This window comes from Talpa europaea, assembly GCF_964194135.1.
Source record: "Talpa europaea genome assembly, chromosome: 12".
Taxonomy (NCBI): domain Eukaryota; kingdom Metazoa; phylum Chordata; class Mammalia; order Eulipotyphla; family Talpidae; genus Talpa; species Talpa europaea.
The window spans coordinates 28,559,335-28,576,947 of NC_140079.1; the positions used below are offsets into that span (position 1 = coordinate 28,559,335).

Consider the following 17,613-nt stretch of genomic DNA (forward strand, 5'->3'; position numbering starts at 1 on the left):
TTGCTAACCCCTAAACTAATTCTAATTCCAATCTATGAGCTTTCCCCCATGTAATTGCTATGCATGTCATGCTGGAGATTTTGATGACATTTCATTATCTCCCACTCTCCTTCCATCTCCATAGTCTTCTCATTTTTTCTGCATTTCTGGCAATGACATCAAACATTTCACATTCTCCCAGGTGCCATGTTCGGGCACAAGGTTCTTTTCATGCTTCTTCTCCTCCTTCACTACTCTTGGGGTCAATGACTTACCTTTTGCACTGTTTCCTTTCCAATTCCATTGCATCTCAGTTTTGCTCATCTTCACTGTTCCCCCAATATCACACTAGACCAACTAGACTCCTAGATTATAGTTCATTCATCAGATGGTAATCACACTCATTTGCCTAAAAGCCAATCTAATTCTCTTTGTCCAAAGATTTCGATAGCACCTCAAAATTTTTAGATAAACCCAGCAAACAGCACACCTTTACTTTTTATTACAAACCCTCTGCTTCAATTGACTACTTCCCTTTTCTTTTACATGCCTCGTGGTTTTTCAGCACTATTCCTTTGCTCACAGTATTCCCCCATACGTCTCATCTTCCTGAACACCATACATGCACATCCTGTGTATATTCCCAGGAAATCTCAGATGTAATCTCTCTGATCCTTACCGGATGTCCTCACCAGATGTAACTAACTTCCTCCTCTTAATTCCCTAAAATATTTAGGTAATTCTCCTCTTAGGCTATTTATGACTTTCTATTTAGTGCTATACTTACACATGTACAAGTTTCATCCTCTCTGCTATATTGTCAAGCTCTTAGTTATGGTTTCACTCAACAAATGTTTTTTGAACGCCTGTTAAGTACAACCACTATGCTAGATTTTGGAGGTACAGAGATGAACAAAACATGTTCCCCTCTCCTTAAGGGACTCTGGTGTAATTAAGAAGACAGTAAAGAAACTAAATGATTAGTATTTAATTTACAAATAGACTGAGAGGTGTGTACAGAACATATATGGGGGCACAAAGGATGTGTATTAACTCAGCCACAGAGAAGGGGAAGAGCAGAAAACTTTTTTAAAAAAGATTTATTTATTTATACATACAAGAACTGGGGTATAGGCCAGAGGTGGGGGGTGGTGGTGAGAGGACTCACCAGAGACAGAGTGGGGAACAGAACAGGCTGATTGACTGAAGTACACTGCTGAGGGGAGCAGCAAGTGAGTCAGGAGAGGTCTGTTGCGCCAAATGGGTAGCTAGCCCCTGGGGTATCAAACTCTTGCTGCAGAGGCTGCGGACACCTTCAAAGATTACATCTTAACCCCTTGCGCCACCAGGGAGGCCCAAGAGCGGAAAACCTTGAGTAGGTGCTGCTTGAACCAGGTGTTAAATATTGAGTCAGCCATGAAAGGGGCTAGGGTGGTAGTGGAAGAATACACTCTGGGGCTGGTATATTTAAAGGCTACTGGTAAAATAACCCAAAGCTCAGACATTTATTCCTATACTGCAATATTTCAAGATCTGTGTTAGATCAGGCCTATTCCATTATAAAGTGTTCATCATTCTGACCTGTAATGAGAAAAACAAAGGCAACGGGGTTGTCAGAAACTGACATTGTACCTAATTTTAAAATTTTACAATTACAAACAGTCTTACTTTTTGTTTTTGTTAAATGTTCTTTTTAAAAATGAAATGATGGTGATACTACACAGTTGTGTCTTCCTTTAATGTTTAATTTGGAAAAAATGGGTCATTTTTCATGAACTATTCCAATTTTTATACGTTTTTTCTTTTTAAACTGGTCCATGATATTTAAGAATCAAGCTCTCCAAAGTGCTAGGGGATTAGAACCCTCTGGAAAGTCCTAAAAAAGAAACCTGACTCTCTTATGTTACCTTTACTTAAGTAAATCAGAATTTCTGAGGTAGAGTTTAGGAATTTGCCTTTTTATACAACTTATTTGCTTTAGAAAACACCCTGACTTGGGAGCAATTAGCAAGCCAACTACCTCACCCTGGCTGCTTGGGCTGCTGCTCTGAAGTCAGATAAATCTCATTTGCTTTTCTCTCAGCATTTAGATTCACTTAAAATTAGAACTACCTGAGTTCAAGGCCCTGATTTTGTGGCAGAGGGACTACATGACTCACACAAAACTCCCCAACAGAACTGGGACTTGTGCTCACTGCTAGTTTCCATACACACTTTCCTAGGAGGAACAGGCACCTGTGACATGTCCCTGCATCTTCTTTTACCCCTTCTATCTGAGTCAGCGTGTGCTTCTCACTACTGTGTATTCACTTTTCATTGGTTCACACAAATTGGTGAAGTGAGACAGGTTTTTAATATTCACACTTGACACAGAAGGAAAGAGTCCACATGACAAAGGGACTCACCCAGCTGCCTTAGCGAGCTAAGGCTGCCATAACAAACTACCACAGACTCGGTGGCTGGGGCGACAGAATTTATTTCCCACAATTTTGGAGGCTGCGAAGTCCAAGATCATAGGACTGGCTGATTTGGTCAAGGGGAAGAGGGCTGTCTTCCTGGCCTCCTCACAGTGTCCACACAGTGCTGGGTGGGGTGCTGGGTGGAGTGCAAGCTCTTTGGTCTCTTCCTGCCTTGTGACCTCATCTAGTCCTAATTACCTCCCTAGGGCCCCTTCTCCAAACGCCATCACACCGTGGGGATCAACATACGGGAACTTTGGGGAGGACACAATGCAATCAGCAGCAACAGTTCCAGAACTACGCCAGAACCCAACATAACTGGGTTAGGTAACACTGCAGGACCATGTGTGGGGTCTCCACTGGGAGGGGCTCTGCAGTATGAAATACCAGGCTGGGCAGCAGCGTGAGAGAGGTATGGAGATGACTGAAGGGGCAAGTGACATGACAGGAAACAGCACCCTAGGGATACAGACACGATGACCTTACATCTGGTTGAGCAGAGGAAGAAAGAAAATGTTTCCAACAGGTAGATTTTGGAGAAAGGACGTTGCAGACATAGAAAGAGCTCTGTAATGGGAATGCCCAAGTTGTCTTTAGGGAATGGGGCTGGGTCAGTTTAAAGACGGGAACTGGACATGCCACTGAGTAAAATTTCATTTTCTATGTACACCATCTCCTCCTTTTTGCACGGTAGAGTTCCTGTCCTCTCTTTATTTGGTTAAACCTAAAGGGTCTAGCCAGTGCTCTGCAAAGGGTGGTACATAAATCAGCCAGCTGTTCAAAGGAAACAAAGCCAGTTTAGCCCCTGCCCGGGGAGGCCGGATCAGTTGTGAAATGGGGCAGGAGAACATTTCCTCGGTGCAAGTGTTAACGCCGTGGTGGAGCAAGAAGGCAGAGCGAAGCAGGTCTCCTGCTAGTGATCAGAAACTGAAGAAGAAAGAAAAATGATCTTTTCCTAAAACACACGAGGAAGGAAACCTGGGCTTTAAGGTAACGTGGTCTTTATAGGTCTCCAGCGGGAAGCAACGCTCTCTGGTTAGAGTGGCCACAGGCGAGAAGGGGAAGGTCGAGGCCTGGAAAGTCGGGGTCAAGTGTGCAAACCCCGCGCGGCACAGGCGAGGACAGGGCTAGCCGCGCTCCCTGGCAAGGGGCGCGCCGTGCACAGGGGTCGGGAGAGAGAGAAGACTGTCTCGCTTAGAACTTTCCCAGCCTCGGGGAAACCTTCTGCAAACCTGCCCGGGCTCGGAACCATTCATCTTGTTTTTTAATAAAACCATTTTCAGAACCAAAAAAGAGGGCGGCACCCAAAGGAATCTGAAAAATAGCCGCAGGGTGGAGGGAGCGGGGCGTGGCTGTATCTGGAGGCTGCAGGCGGACAGACTAGCGCAGCGCGCACACCGAGCGGCGCCGGGAGCCGGGGGCCGCCGCGAGCTCCAGCCACCGGGCCGAACCGCGGCTCGGGCGCCCCGCCGCGCACACCCCGCGCCTCCCGGCCGCAGGGTCTCCACAGGGGGCGGGGCCGCCAGCGCCGGAGGCGGGGCCTGGAGGGGGCGCGGGACTGGGCGGGCGCGAGGAGCCGGCTCTTCTGCATCCTGATTGGCTCTTGGTGGAACAGGGGGCGGTGTCTCGGGGCGGCTCCGCGGGCCGGCATTGGAGGCCGGAGAAGGAGGGCGTGGTTCTGTGAAGTCAGTTCCGGTTGGTGTAAACCCCCCCCGGGGCGGCGGCGAACGGGCTTCAGACGCTTCTGGGTCGCGGTGGTGGACGCTCCGGACCGTGCGGGTGAGCGTGAGAGCCGAGCGCCAGCGCGACCCGGCGAGACATGGCGGCCATTGGGACTGCGGCCGCCGCGGCCACGGGCAAGCTCCTCATCCTGCTGCTGCTCGGGCTCACCGCGCCCGCCGCGGCGCTGGCCGGCTACATCGAGGTGGGGACCGGGAGCGCGCCGGAGCGGGGGCTGTGTCGCCGGCCGTGGGAGCGCGGCCTGCGGGCCGGCCGGCGGGGCCCGGGCGGACCGGACTGGGGGCGCGGCGCGGGGGTGGAGGGGCAGGGGGTCCGGCGCTGCGGCGGGTCCGGCGCGCCCTCCCCCGCCCGCCCTCCCGCGCGCCCTGCTTGGCGCAGTGCTTAGCGCTGGAGGTCGGGCTGCCTCCGCCGCCGCAGAGGCCAAATGAAAGGCATCGGGGGGCGCCCCAGCCCCCATCCCACCCGCGGCGCCGCCACATCCCCCTGGGGACCCCGCGCGCCTCCGACGCCCACCCCGCCCTCCCCCGGGACAAAGCGAGACTCTGCCACTGCGCCCTGCGGCCCCGCGGGCTCTCCGCGGCTCCGGACCCTGGGGCGGCCCCACGCAGACCCCAACCCCGGGGCTGAGGGGGGCAGCGCGCTCCCCGCACACGGGGGGTGCGCTCCCCACCTGGAGCGGTAGACGCAGCCTTTGTTGGCGAGGAGGTTCTGGCTGTGGGCGCGCAGGCTTCCCGGCTCGGCCCTTGGCGGAGAGCTGCGCTTCTGGGGCGAGCGACGCTCGGGCTGCGCGGCGAGGCAGCTCCGGCACCAGCAGCGGGTGTGCCTGCAGCCTCCTCCCTCTGTGCCTCCCTCTCCAGTGGATCCACAGCCCTGGCACCAAGCCCTGCGGAGGAATTGCTACATGGAGCTGTTTGCCCAAGTCTAGTAAACAAGGGGGAACTCCCCCCGACCCCCGACCCCGCCCCACGCTTGTGTTTGCTGCCTTTGGTGGGGGATTTCTGCGAGGGAAGGTACGCGTGAATACGTAGTGAAAACTCTTGTTTGATCGTACTTTTTTGGTGTCAGGATTAAGTAGTTGTGCTGCACCTGATCACCCCGTAAACATCTTTGTGCTGCGAGGCGGTTAAGTGGCCTGGATTCCTGGGTGGTTGGCTGGAGTTCAGGTTGGGGGAGCAGGCAGGCGTGCTGGGGTCCCTGTGGGTTGTGCAGTGTGCCCTGGAAGCCGCCCCTGCACCGACACTTCTCTGTTCCCGAGGCAGACTTGGGGTTTTCTGTTGACTGGCATTCTGGACATAGTGCTTGAATTGTAGGAGCAGGAATGTATTTGCCGGTGTAGTTTCTTTCTTTTCCCGCTTCACTGTTTTTGAAACGACAATTGATTTCTGCGTATTTAGTTAATTTCAGGGAGAAGTGAATCTGGATTTGATTACATAGGCGTTGACTGAGCACTTTCTAAGAAAAACCCCAAGTTAGAATGTGTTCTACAGAATGTTTAGATACTTCCACGGGTAAAATAAATCTAGGACGAAAGCCCGGTGGAATGGCTTAAAATGTTTGTATTCATTCTGCTTAAAGCTGTAGGATTCTTTAGGGGAAGAGAAGAGAAGTCTTAAATAGAGATAGTTAATGTTTACATATACGTGCTTTCAGATTATGGTAATTGTAGTCTGTACACAATGGTTAGATTTGTCTCTCTGATCCCAGATAGGATGTGGGGTGAAAGCAAGCTAGATCAGAATGGCTAGACCAGAGAATTTTAATTCTCTAAAATAGCATTTTCTGGTTACTTCTGATTTTTGGAACTATATTTTTGCCATGCTCAACTAAATTATCTTTCAAATGGTTTTTCCTTTTGCCAATTAGGCAGAATTTTATTCATGTGTATATAATTTGGTTTTATTTGTCAGGAAAATGACACCTTAAACCTTAATTCAGAGAATGGCCTAAATCAGGATGTCTTTGGGAAGGTCCCCATTGAGATGAGCCAAAGGGATTCTAGCCAAATCCCTGATCACGTTGCTTGGCACAGAATTATTGATTGGCGAATCTTTAGTGTTCCTTGGTGTTGACTGAGTTAATCTCTTACACCTGTTTAAAAAGAAAAAACACCTCTGTTCTTAGAGCCACTTCCTCTTTTATATATGAGACAAGTTCTTTTGGGTGCATGCTCCCATTTGGGATTCTCAGACAGTATTATGTGGAAACTCTGCATGCTGTACAATGGACATGGAGGCTTCTGAGAGCCAGGATTGCAGTTTATTCCGCCACTTTAAAAGTAACTGGGCCATTTGATAGCCAATTTTCAGGAAACTCAAAGTGTGACAACCGAGACTGAGGCTAAAGCCTGCTTTGCGTTAGCATTTCCAACTGGTTTTGACTTGTTGAGCTACTAAGGCTTTTGGTAGGAATATTGTGATTTTACAGGGTATTTATAGGATGGGAATATCATCATTTTGTCGGAACTACTAAAGGTCTTTTGATAAATATAAGCTTTATCAATCAGGTCTTTCTTTCCTAGAGGGAATTTGTTTCATCTTAAAGCCGAACCCTCTCATAGAGTTACCACATGTGACTTCTGAGCTTGCAGTGTGGCTAGTTTGAGTGAGGAATAAATTTCCCATTTTATTTAATTTTAATTAATTAAAAACTGATACTTCAGTGATTGGAAACTTAACTATGAAACAACTTGATTATGTGAATCTACCACTTCAGCTGTACAGTTTATGAAATCTACATACAGATCAACTATTTCCTATGAAAATTTAGCATCTGAATTGAGATGTGTAAAATGCACACCAGGTTTTGGAGATTTCTAGGGAAAAAATTGTAAAATATATCATCAACTTTATGTTGAAATATATTGAAATGAAAACATCTCAGACATTGGATAAGCAAAAAATCTTATATTAATTTAACCTGTCTTAATTTTTAATGTGGCTGCTAAAAAGTACTACATTATGATTCACACTGCATGGGTGGTTTTATTAGCACAATTTTATTGCTGTTTTTCCCCTCAAAATAGTCTTGCGTGGAGGTGGTTTAATATGATCTTCAGTGTTTTTTAGGAAAATTATGAATATTTTTTCCTGTTTTTTCAGTTAAAATTTTTATTTAGAAATAATTTCAAGTTTATGCAAAAATTGTACAAACTCTTAGCCTTTACTCAGATTTGCCAATTGTTCACATTTCCCCCAGTCAATCCTTTATCATCAATTATAATGTATTTTTTGCTAAGCTTTGAGAGTAAGTTGCCTACATCATACCATTAACTTCTGAAAATTTCACTGTATATATGCTAGGCACCAACGGCACTGTCTTATGTAACTTTGGTAGTTATCAACTTAAGAAAATTTAACATTGATGCAATACTTTGATCAGATCTACTGTCTGTATTCCATTTTGTCATTTGATTCAATACCATCCTCTCTAGCATTCAAAACCAGTCATTTTTAGAGCCAAAGAGCTTTAGAATTTTTGACAGTAGTTGTGAAGGGTTATTAATTTTTCCCAAATATAAAAATCATATTTTTAACTTAATACTGTTTGACTTTGGGAAAATCAAAACTTAAAAATCGTTTGTGATTCTTTTTTCTCCCTTGCTGAATTCTCAGGCTTTTGCGCTTTTTTTTTTTTTAAATGGAAGAAAAAAAATTTTACAGCATGCAAAATAAACCAAAAAAAAAAGACAAAAAATTATGTATGTACTACATATTCACTGTAAAAATAAAAAATACAGATTAAATGGTAAAATGGGAAATCTGAAATCATTTTCTTTTTTAAAGATTTATATATTTATACATACAAGAACTGGGGTACAGGCCAGAGGTGTTGGGGGTTGAGAGGATTCACCAGAGACAGAGTGGGGAGCAGAACAGGCAGATCTACTGAAATACACTGCTGAGGGGAGAAGGAGAGGTCAGGAGAGGTCTACTGTGCCATGTGGGTAGCTCCCTGGCCAGGGATCGAACTTGTGCTGCAGTAGCTGTGGATAGTTTCATAGTTGGCTTCTTAACCCCTTGCGCCATTATGGAGGCCCTGAAGTCATTTTCTAAGGAAATTTGCACTGTAAACATTTTGGTGGTATATATTCTTCAAATTGATCAGATACATACTATTTTCTAAAAGTGGCATATATTTCATATTGAAGCTGACTCCTAAAAATTATTTTGAATTGTCTTAAAATGAACTACTGAAAGAAAATAATTTTCTGTGTGATAAAGTGTTGGAGTAAATCTTTGTATAGTAATTTTTTCTTTGGAGGGCTCTATTAGAGAGAATTCAAGATTGCCTAATACCTAATTTTCATGAGTTGATTTTTAGTGAAATAAACTAGATTCCTTGGCAGTTAAATTTAGTGCAGTGTATGTGCCTGATTTATGACCTAAGATGAAAAGTGAACCATGTAGGTACATTAGATAGAAGTGGGTTCCAGTCTTTTGTCAAGTACAACTAGTAATTATTTTTACTAAGAAAATTTTTGTTAAGTAAGAATCATGAATTTTTTTTAATGAAATCTTTTTAAAATAGCTAATCTATTTTTAAAATATGAGTTCATTTGTTACTCATCCTACCGTTGTTTACTGAGCCACTGCTAGGAGGAGGTTAATGCTAAACAGTGCGATAGTAAACACAAATATGCATAATGCTTTTTAATTCTACAAGATGTACTTGATTGTGATTTCTAGGTCCCACCCCCAGAGATTTTCATTGAGTACATCTGGGATTCTCATTTTCAAATGCTCCCCAGATGATTTCTTATGTGTGAGTGGAGAAAAACAAAACAGAACTCCAGCAAACAGAAATCATTTAGGTGTATCATGTAACTCCCGAACAGCCTAGTGGATTCTCATCCACCTAAAAGGGGGAGAGGCCTTAGTTGTCAGATCATGCAGCAGAGCCAGGCCATGGAGCCATCCCTCATGTCCTAGGTTGATTTTGCTTTCCAAGGTGTTTCATAATGTTTGTCTTTTGGTTGCATATTTCTTTTTACTCTTGTCTACCTCTCTTTCCCACTGGAAACCACATGCCGTGAATATTTTCTTTGAAAGAAGCAAATTTCGTAGACATTACAATAGATTATGAACCAGTATATACCAAATTGTGTACAGTGGTTATCTTTCCGGGATATGATTACAGGGAGGGGACTTGGCCTTTTACCTTCCCCATGGATTTAAAAAAAAAAAAAACTTGTATTGCTTTTTAATATAATATGCAAGATATTTTTTTAAGATTTACTTTTATTTACGCATACAAGAACTGGGGTGTAGGCCAGAAGTGTTGGGGGGGGGGGGTGAAAGGATTCACCAGAGACAAATTGGGGAGCAGAACAGGTAGATCTACTGAAATACACTGCTGAGGGGATTGAACTCATGCTGCAGTGACTAGCAATAGCTTGATAGCACTGAGACTTAAACCCTGTGCCACCAGGGAGGCCCTTTAATATAATATGCAAGATTTAAAAAAAGAAATAGTGAGCTTGTGTTTTATCTTTGAATTTTGACAACTTTAAGAAAATGGCCTCCATAGAGATCCTATGTAGGGGAGTGAGGGAGAACAAGGAGTCTTATCAAAATCAGGGTATAGGATTATTTGGAAGAGAAACACGTACCAGCATTGGATTACAGTCACTGATGGAATGGGTGGGCAAAATATTAGGGAGAAGTTGACATAGAAATAAATACGACTGGGTTAAGATTGTTGGCCAGAGAAAGGTTATTCAGCATTCGGAGCAGACACCTGTGAGAATGGCTCATTGAGCATCATCAAGCCCTTTCTCCTCTCCCTCAGCTGAGCACCTCTGTGATTGCGCAATGGCTGCTCTGGCCCCAGAGGTCATGATATAGTATGATAAGGTCCAGAGGAAGAAGAAATGAACTCTTGCGTATCACTTTTAAGGCTAGAGAAATCGTTCTCAAAGTCCACACACAAAAGAACCCTCAAATCTTAGTGGACAGAACTGTTTCAGATACTTCTAGCCAGACCATACACCCAGAAGGGACCAGTGGAGTGGTGTTGGCCAAGATTTTAGAGTGGATTGTTAAAGAGGACTGTGGACCTTAGATAACAACCCAAGGTCCACTTTGGGGACTGGTTGGAAAGAGAGAGAACTCATTCAGTTTTACTTAAACTATCTCTGTGTTACAAGCTTGCTGGCGAAATTGAGACATCAGAGAACCTCTCACACAGCACATTTATTAGGGTCTTGGCACTTCATGTTGAGGGATATTACCATCCGGAACAGAATCGCTGCAGTGGTGGAGAATATGAAATATTTGACTTGAATATGGATGAGCTTTAAGGAAGATATTTAGCCTAGTGGAGAAGAAAATGTGGGATTTAGTGGTGGTGGTGAAAAACAAAAGTATTTGAATATTTTACAGTTTGTCTAGACTGACGTGCCTTGACTGAAACAGTAGCATTCTCTTTACTCCCTTTAGTTATATTTCTAACATAATATAGTAAATAGAGATACTCATATATTCACCATCCAGTTTTGTTGAATTTTAACTCTTCTATACTTTAGTCTTTTTTTTTTTTTTTTAAAGAACTAAATCACAGATGCAGAAATAAAACCTGACGATTAAGGACTTCATTTGAACTTTTCCCCCATGCCATTAACTTTCCTTTGCAGAAGTAACTCTTAATCTTTTGAGTTGGGAATTTCAGCATTCCCATTCATGTTGTCATGCTGAGAGAGACCCTCTATCTCTTTGGATTCCGAAGAAACTTGCTCAGGCTCTTAGAGTTACAATAAATATTTGTTCATCCGGGCAGTGTTCATTGTTTGAGCATCTGACAATGATTTAAGAAGGTAAGAATGCTGACATACTTGAGCTGAAAGTAAAGATAGCCCCATACTCAGGAAACTGCCAAACATCCTGAGCATGCTTACAGCCCCCCCCCCACTGCCCTGCACTGACAACCCTTAGTGTTTGTGCTTTTTTAAATTTAAAAATACACAAAAGGTACGTGCCAAATGCACAAAAGAAAAAGACTTGTAGCTCAGTGTATTTTCATAAAACAGATACTTGTATAACCGCTGCCAAGGTCAAAAACCAGAAAGTTCCCATCCCCCTCATTCCTACCTCCCAGTAACTATTTCCCTGACTTTTATGGTCATTACTTTTGCTTTTCTTTTACCATCCAGGCATTCCTAAACTCTAAATTTTTTCTGCTTTGTAGCTTTCTGGAAATGGCTCTCTCATTATGTATTCTTACCTGGCCTCTTTCACTGCACTGTTTCTGAGTCCTGTATTGTTGAATGCAGCTGTGGTTCTTTCATTTCCATTGCTGAATAGTATTCCTTGAAGAAATCACAGTTGGTTCTGCTGTTGACAAATACCTGGGATGTTAACCAGCGTGTGGTTATTGAGAAAATGCTGTTTTCTCTCTGATTTGTCCTTTCATTCTCAATGTTTTTTGAATAAGTTCTTAATTTTGATGTCTAATATCCATTAAGAAAATTACGGTATGTGCTTTTTGTGTCCTATACGACAATTTCTTTTCTTACCGTAAGGGGTTGAAGTTATTTTCTGTTAGAGCTTTTTGTTTAGCCTGTCACATTTGGAGTTGCAGTTTGTCTGAAACTGATTTTTGTGTAGAAGTGAAATACTGTTTTTTTTAATTATTATTTTTATGTTTTCCATGTGGATATCTAGCTTATACCATATGGCTATCCAGCTTGCACCATTTACCGTCAAGGTCATCCTTTCCCTTCTGCCACTATACCACCTTCCATATTAATATCTCTGTATAGGTGAGGCTGATTTTGGACTTTCTTCATCCTTTTAGTTTCATTTCTATCCTTGTATCTAGTCCATTTCTCTTAGTAGCTACTTTTTTTTTTAAGATTTATTTATTTATGCATACAAGAACTGGGGTGTAGGTCAGAGGTGTGTGTGGGGGTGAGAGGATTCATCAGAGACAGTGGGGTGCAGAACAGGCAGATGTACTGAAATATGCACTGCTGAGGGGAGCAGTGAGCAAGACAGGAGAGGTCTGTGGTGCCATGTGGGTTAGCTCCCTGGCTGGGGATCGAACTCATGTTGGAAGTGTCTGGCGATAGTTTGATAACACTGTGTCTTTTTTGTGGGACCCTCACTGGTGGCCGGGGATTGAACTGGCGCTGCAGAGGCTGCGGGCAGCCTCGCAACCCAGAGCTCAACCGCTGCGCCACCAGGGGAGGTCCGATAACACTGTGTCTTTAACTGCTGTGCCATCAGGGAGCCTGTAACTACTTTCTTAATTAGATTTTATATCTACTAGAGCAAACCCTTTCACCTTCGTTTTCTGCAGTAGTGTCTTGGCTATGCTGTGGCCCTGTTCTTTCCATATACATCTGCCACATTGAACCCAAAACAGCCAGCTGTTGGAATTGTGCTTGGAATTGCATTGAGTATAGTTCAATTGGAGAAAATTGACATTTTTCTAATGTGGAGTGTTCCACTGCAGAAACATGGCATATACCTTTATTCAGGTACTCTCTAAATTACCCCCAGTGTTCTACAGTTTTCTGCAGCAGTCTTGTACGTCACATCTGGTGTTAGATTTATTCACAGGTATTTGGTTTTTTTTAAATGCTATTGTAAATAGCATCATTTTGCCTTTTTTTGATTGTAGAAATGCAGTTGATATTTTCGCATTGACCTTGTATCCCATAGTCTTGCTAATAAGCTTGTCTACAAGTCCTAATAATTTACAATTTGAATATATTCTGTGAATCATAACAATTTTATTAAAATTCTTGCCTCCTTTCTCTCTGCTTTCTCTCCTTCCCCTCCCCCTTTCGGTCTATTTTTCTGCTTTGCTGCACTGGTGGCTAGAGCTTATAAAAGGTTCTAGAGGAGTGAAAATAGCTGCTATCTTCATTGAACTCCTGGTCTCAGTGGGAAACTATATTTTACCATTTATGTGATATTTGTAGGTTTTTTCAGTAGATATCATACACTTTATCACATTGAGCTCTTTTAGTCTAAGTTTGCCAAAGATTCCTTGTCATGAATGAATGTATTTTTTTCAAACACTTTTCTTTCCAACTATGAAGATGATCATGATTTTTCTCTTTAATTTTGATAGTGTGAAATATATTGATTTTTTAAATATGTAAGCAGCTTTGTTGAGCAAGAAATACTTTATTTTCTGGGTTTAGTTAGCTAAAATTTTGTTCAGGATCTTTACCTCCATACTTGAGACTGGGTTTGACCTGCAATTTTTCTTTAATGTTATGCTTACTAGGCTTTAGTTTCAAAGTTGTTGGCCTCATAAGGGGAGAGAGGGGACAGGAATATTGCTTCTCTTTCTATTCTGTGTTATATTTTCTAAAAGATTGAGATGATTTAAGTGTTTGGAAAAAATTTCCCAGTGAAACCATGTGGTATTTCTTGATGGTCATGTTTGCAGTTAGGGATTTAGTTTATTTACTAGTTGTAGGATTATTCATATCTTGTCTAAACTTGGTTAAATTTATTTCACCTGACTGTTTAAATTGCCATTGTTTGAAGTAAAATCTGTGGCAACGTTCCCTTTTTACATTCCGGGTTTTGATTATTTTTGTCTTTTTAAAAAAAGTCTGTCTTCCCAGGTCTTCGTAGTCTTTTTAAATAAAAAACAATTTTGGGTCTTGTTGGTTGTCTTTATTGTGTTTTTATTTTCCATTTCATTATTTTTGCTCATTATTATTTTATCCTTCCTGCTTTCCATGGGTTTAATTTGTTCTTTTTCTAAAATTTGAGATGACTGCTTTATCCAGTATTTAGATAAATATCCTTTCTCTTCTAATGTATTCAATAAAGCTGTAAGTTTTCCTCTGAATAGGACTCTAGCCACAGTTTACAGGTTTTTTTTTTTCAGTTTTCTACTTAACTTCTGGAAAATTTGAGGTGCAGTTAGCATATATCATTGTGTTAAGTTTGTGTTGAGTTGATATTTATATAGTACAATATGATTATCACAGTAGCATTAGCTAATACCTCTGTCTTGTCACATAATTATTTTTGTGTGTGCCTGGTAAGATTGAGATTTGTTCTATCTCTTTTGAAGTTTTTAATACAGTATTGTGACTGTTGTGAATTACTATGCTGTGCATTAGCTCTCCAGAACTTATTTAATGGTTGCAAGTTTGTATCTGTTACAGGGAAGGAAGAGGGGCACCCTAGAACCCCCAAACCTGCCTCCTTTAAATAGGTTCTGCCATCCCCGCATCAAGACAAAACACGTAAGACCTTCAGTGGGAAGGAACTTAATACAATTAGTAATGTATAACAAAGAATATAGTTCATAAATCAAGCTCCCAAAGTTACCCATCCCCTCATGGATAAAAGTCCACCTTGCGGGATTGGCCCAGAACAAGGCCCCCAAAGCCTGCCTCAAATCTAAAGCACCTTTCAATGGGGACCCACAGAAAAGGATCAGAAACAACCAGACAAGTCTGGGAGGGAAAGAGCGAAATCAAAATCAAGATAAAAGCTGCCATTGTTAACCTCCCCATGGGTCTATCACCCACATCTGTGTCACCCAGCCAGGACCAAGAAGCAAGTGCAGTTTCTTCACATGTCTCTCTGCACCAAGTGCCTCCTTCAGGTCTTCTTGCTCGGCATCCTGCTTCCTTCTTCAGTCTTCAGCTTCTCCTCTCTGCTCAGCTCCACCCTCCCTTGGGTGAGGCAGGGAACCTGAAACTTCCCTTTTCCTGGGCACCACCCTGTTACGTATCCTTAAATAGCATGTAAGTTTTGATGTCCAATACTTTCATTATCATTCACTAAAAAAATTGCTCTCTGCTGTAATTTTTTTCTTCTATAGGCTATTTAGAAGTACATTGTTTAATATCTAAATATGTGTAGATTTTCAGATCATCTTGTTATTTCTAGCTTCACTGCATTGTGGATAGACTTAATTGTGCTTTCAGTCTTTTAAAAATTTGTTGAGTTTTGCCCTATGATCCTGTTTAAGATAAAATTTTCTGTGTGTGAAGACAATGTATATTTTGCAGTTGTTACGTCTGGTGTATTATTTGTGTTGTAATCATATTCAGTTCTGCATCCTTAATGATTTTTCTCATCTCTTTCTACTAGTTACTGAGAAAGGTATGCTAACAATCTCCCATTGTGATTTTTGTATAAGTTTCTTTTTGTCTTTGTAGTTTTTTTTATAGCCTTTTTTTTTTTTTTAAGATTTATTTATTTATACAAGCACTGGGTATAGTCAGAAGCGCGGGAGGGTGAGAGAATTCACCAGAGCCAGAGCGGGGAGCAGAGCAGGCAGAAGGACTGAAGTACACTGTTGAGGGGAGCAGCAGGCAGCAGGAGAGGTCTGCGCGCCATGTGGAACCCTCCTCCAGTGGCCGGGGAATAGCCGGGAATCGAACCCGTGCTGCAGAGGCCGCGGGCAGCTTCGCAACCCAGTGCTCAACCGCTGCGCCACTGGGGAGGCCCTGTCTTTGTAGTTTTGACAGATTTTCCTGTGCTTATTTTGAGGCTATTTTACTAGGTGCATAGAACTTTAGAATTCTTATCTCTTTCTGAAGTAATTGAACCTATCATGGTTATAGTTTCATTCTTTATCTCTAGTGAAGCTTTTTCCTTAACAATACTTTGATATTTTCATCTTTTATGCTTAGATGTGTTTGGATGTGTTTATGATTGGTTTTTCTTTTGTTAACTAGTAGCCATAGTAGTCTTTTAGCTAGTATTTAGTCCATTTACATTTAATGCATTACATTTAATGTAATGTAATGTTAATGTAGTTGGGTTTTTATTTACTTTCTTATTTAGTATTTTTTTATTTTCTGCCAGTTTTATGTTTCTTTTCACCTTACTTAAGTACATCAGAATATTTTATTTCTCTTGGAACATATTTATATAGTCTTTTATTATACTTTAGTGATTAGAAATTTCAATATCTTTCACTTATCAATGTCTTATATTGCTACCTTTACCCTCTTCCTGAACAATAGGACACTTTAATTCCATTTAACCCCCTCTCTACAGCTTTACCATGTATTATATAGTCAAGTGAATTCAAATTAGTGGTTATCAACTCTGGAGTGTTATCACCTTGGGAACTTCTGCAAACCATCAGATACCTGGTTTCCAATTCAGACAGATTACCTCATAGTCTCTTGAGGGATGGGATGCAGGCATTAGTATTTCTTAAAAACTCCTGAGGTAGTTCAAATTTGCAGTGATACCAATAGCCTCTAATTTAGATTTACTGATTTGCATATTCACTTGTTATTTATGCCTCTTGTACCTTTGCCTTCTTGTATCTTTCTGGGATAATTTTTTGTTTTCCAAAACACGCTTTTGAATTTTCTTATGTATAGGGTGGCTTGTGATAGTCTTTCACCAAATATCTGTTTCATTATCTTTGTTATTAGATAGTTTCATTAGGAATAGAATTTCTTTCATCATTTTAAAGATCTAACACTATTCCTGATATTTAATATTATCAATATCCTGGTGTTGAATATTGTCAATTATTTATTGGAATTTGCTGTAATTGTTGCTCCTTTGAAGGCAATGTGTCCTTTAGATCTCTGCCTACATATTTTAAACCTTTACTCTTTGAATATGGTTTTCAGCAGTTTTACTATTTCATAACTAGAACTGGATTTAAAATAAGCGTCTTCTGCTTTAAAGTACCTTGAATCTGTTTTGATATCTTTTATCAATTTTCAAAAATTTTTAGCTGTTGTGTCTGTAGGTATTTTAATAATTAAGTGAACTCCAGAAATATCTCAGGCATTGTCACTATATCCTCTGTGTCTCTTTATGCCTTATTTGATAGTTTTCTTCTGATGTTTCTACTTAACTAATAATTTCTTCATTTGTATTGAATCGCTCTGAGGCTTACCTATTGAGTTCTTAGTTTCAGTGTTGTAGTTCTTAGTTTTATAATTTTAAATGGTTTTTAAAATAGTTTCTAGATTGTAGCTGAAATTCTCATGTTTATTTTTTTGTATCTTTGAACATGATAAGTATACCTGGAATTTGGGAGGGATAATTCCAGTAACTTAAGTCCCTGTGCATGTGTTCCTGTTGTCTGTTTTTGCTGGTTTTCATTCATGTTATTTTGTTTCATTTGTCAAGTTATTTTTTATTATGTGCCAGGCATTTTATTTACACCAATGTTTATGGATTAATTTGAGGCCTAGCATAATGTTATCCTCAAGGGAGCTTTTCATTTGCTTTTCCCTGAAGCTCAGAGACACAAGGATCTCTCTCATTTCATGGATTAAGATAATTGGATGCTGAATTGCCAACTTGGTGAAATTCTGTCAAGTTCTGGATTACTCTTCTGGGTTCAGCCTGCTTCAAGGTATCAACTGTAACCCTTTAAGTTCTCCAGGTATACATTCTTTCCCTTCTCCCTATAACCCCTGGATTCTTGTGCATTCATGCTGTCAAAGGTACAACAGCTACTCTCCAGAATCTTCTAG

General features: G+C 41.5%; 1 protein-coding gene across 26 annotated transcripts in view; it reads left to right on the top strand.

Moving 5' to 3' along the window:
* Positions 1-4,257: 4,257 nt before the first annotated feature.
* APLP2 (amyloid beta precursor like protein 2) overlaps positions 4,258-17,613 on the top strand; it is a gene marked incomplete at both ends in the record, with an annotated part of 68,191 nt that continues 54,835 nt past the window's right edge. For all 26 annotated transcript variants that reach the window (XM_084249277.1, XM_084249288.1, XM_084249297.1 and 23 more), the window contains one exon: positions 4,258-4,362. In XM_084249277.1, the coding sequence (XP_084105403.1) occupies positions 4,258-4,362 (105 nt within the window). The remainder of the gene's footprint in view (positions 4,363-17,613) is intronic.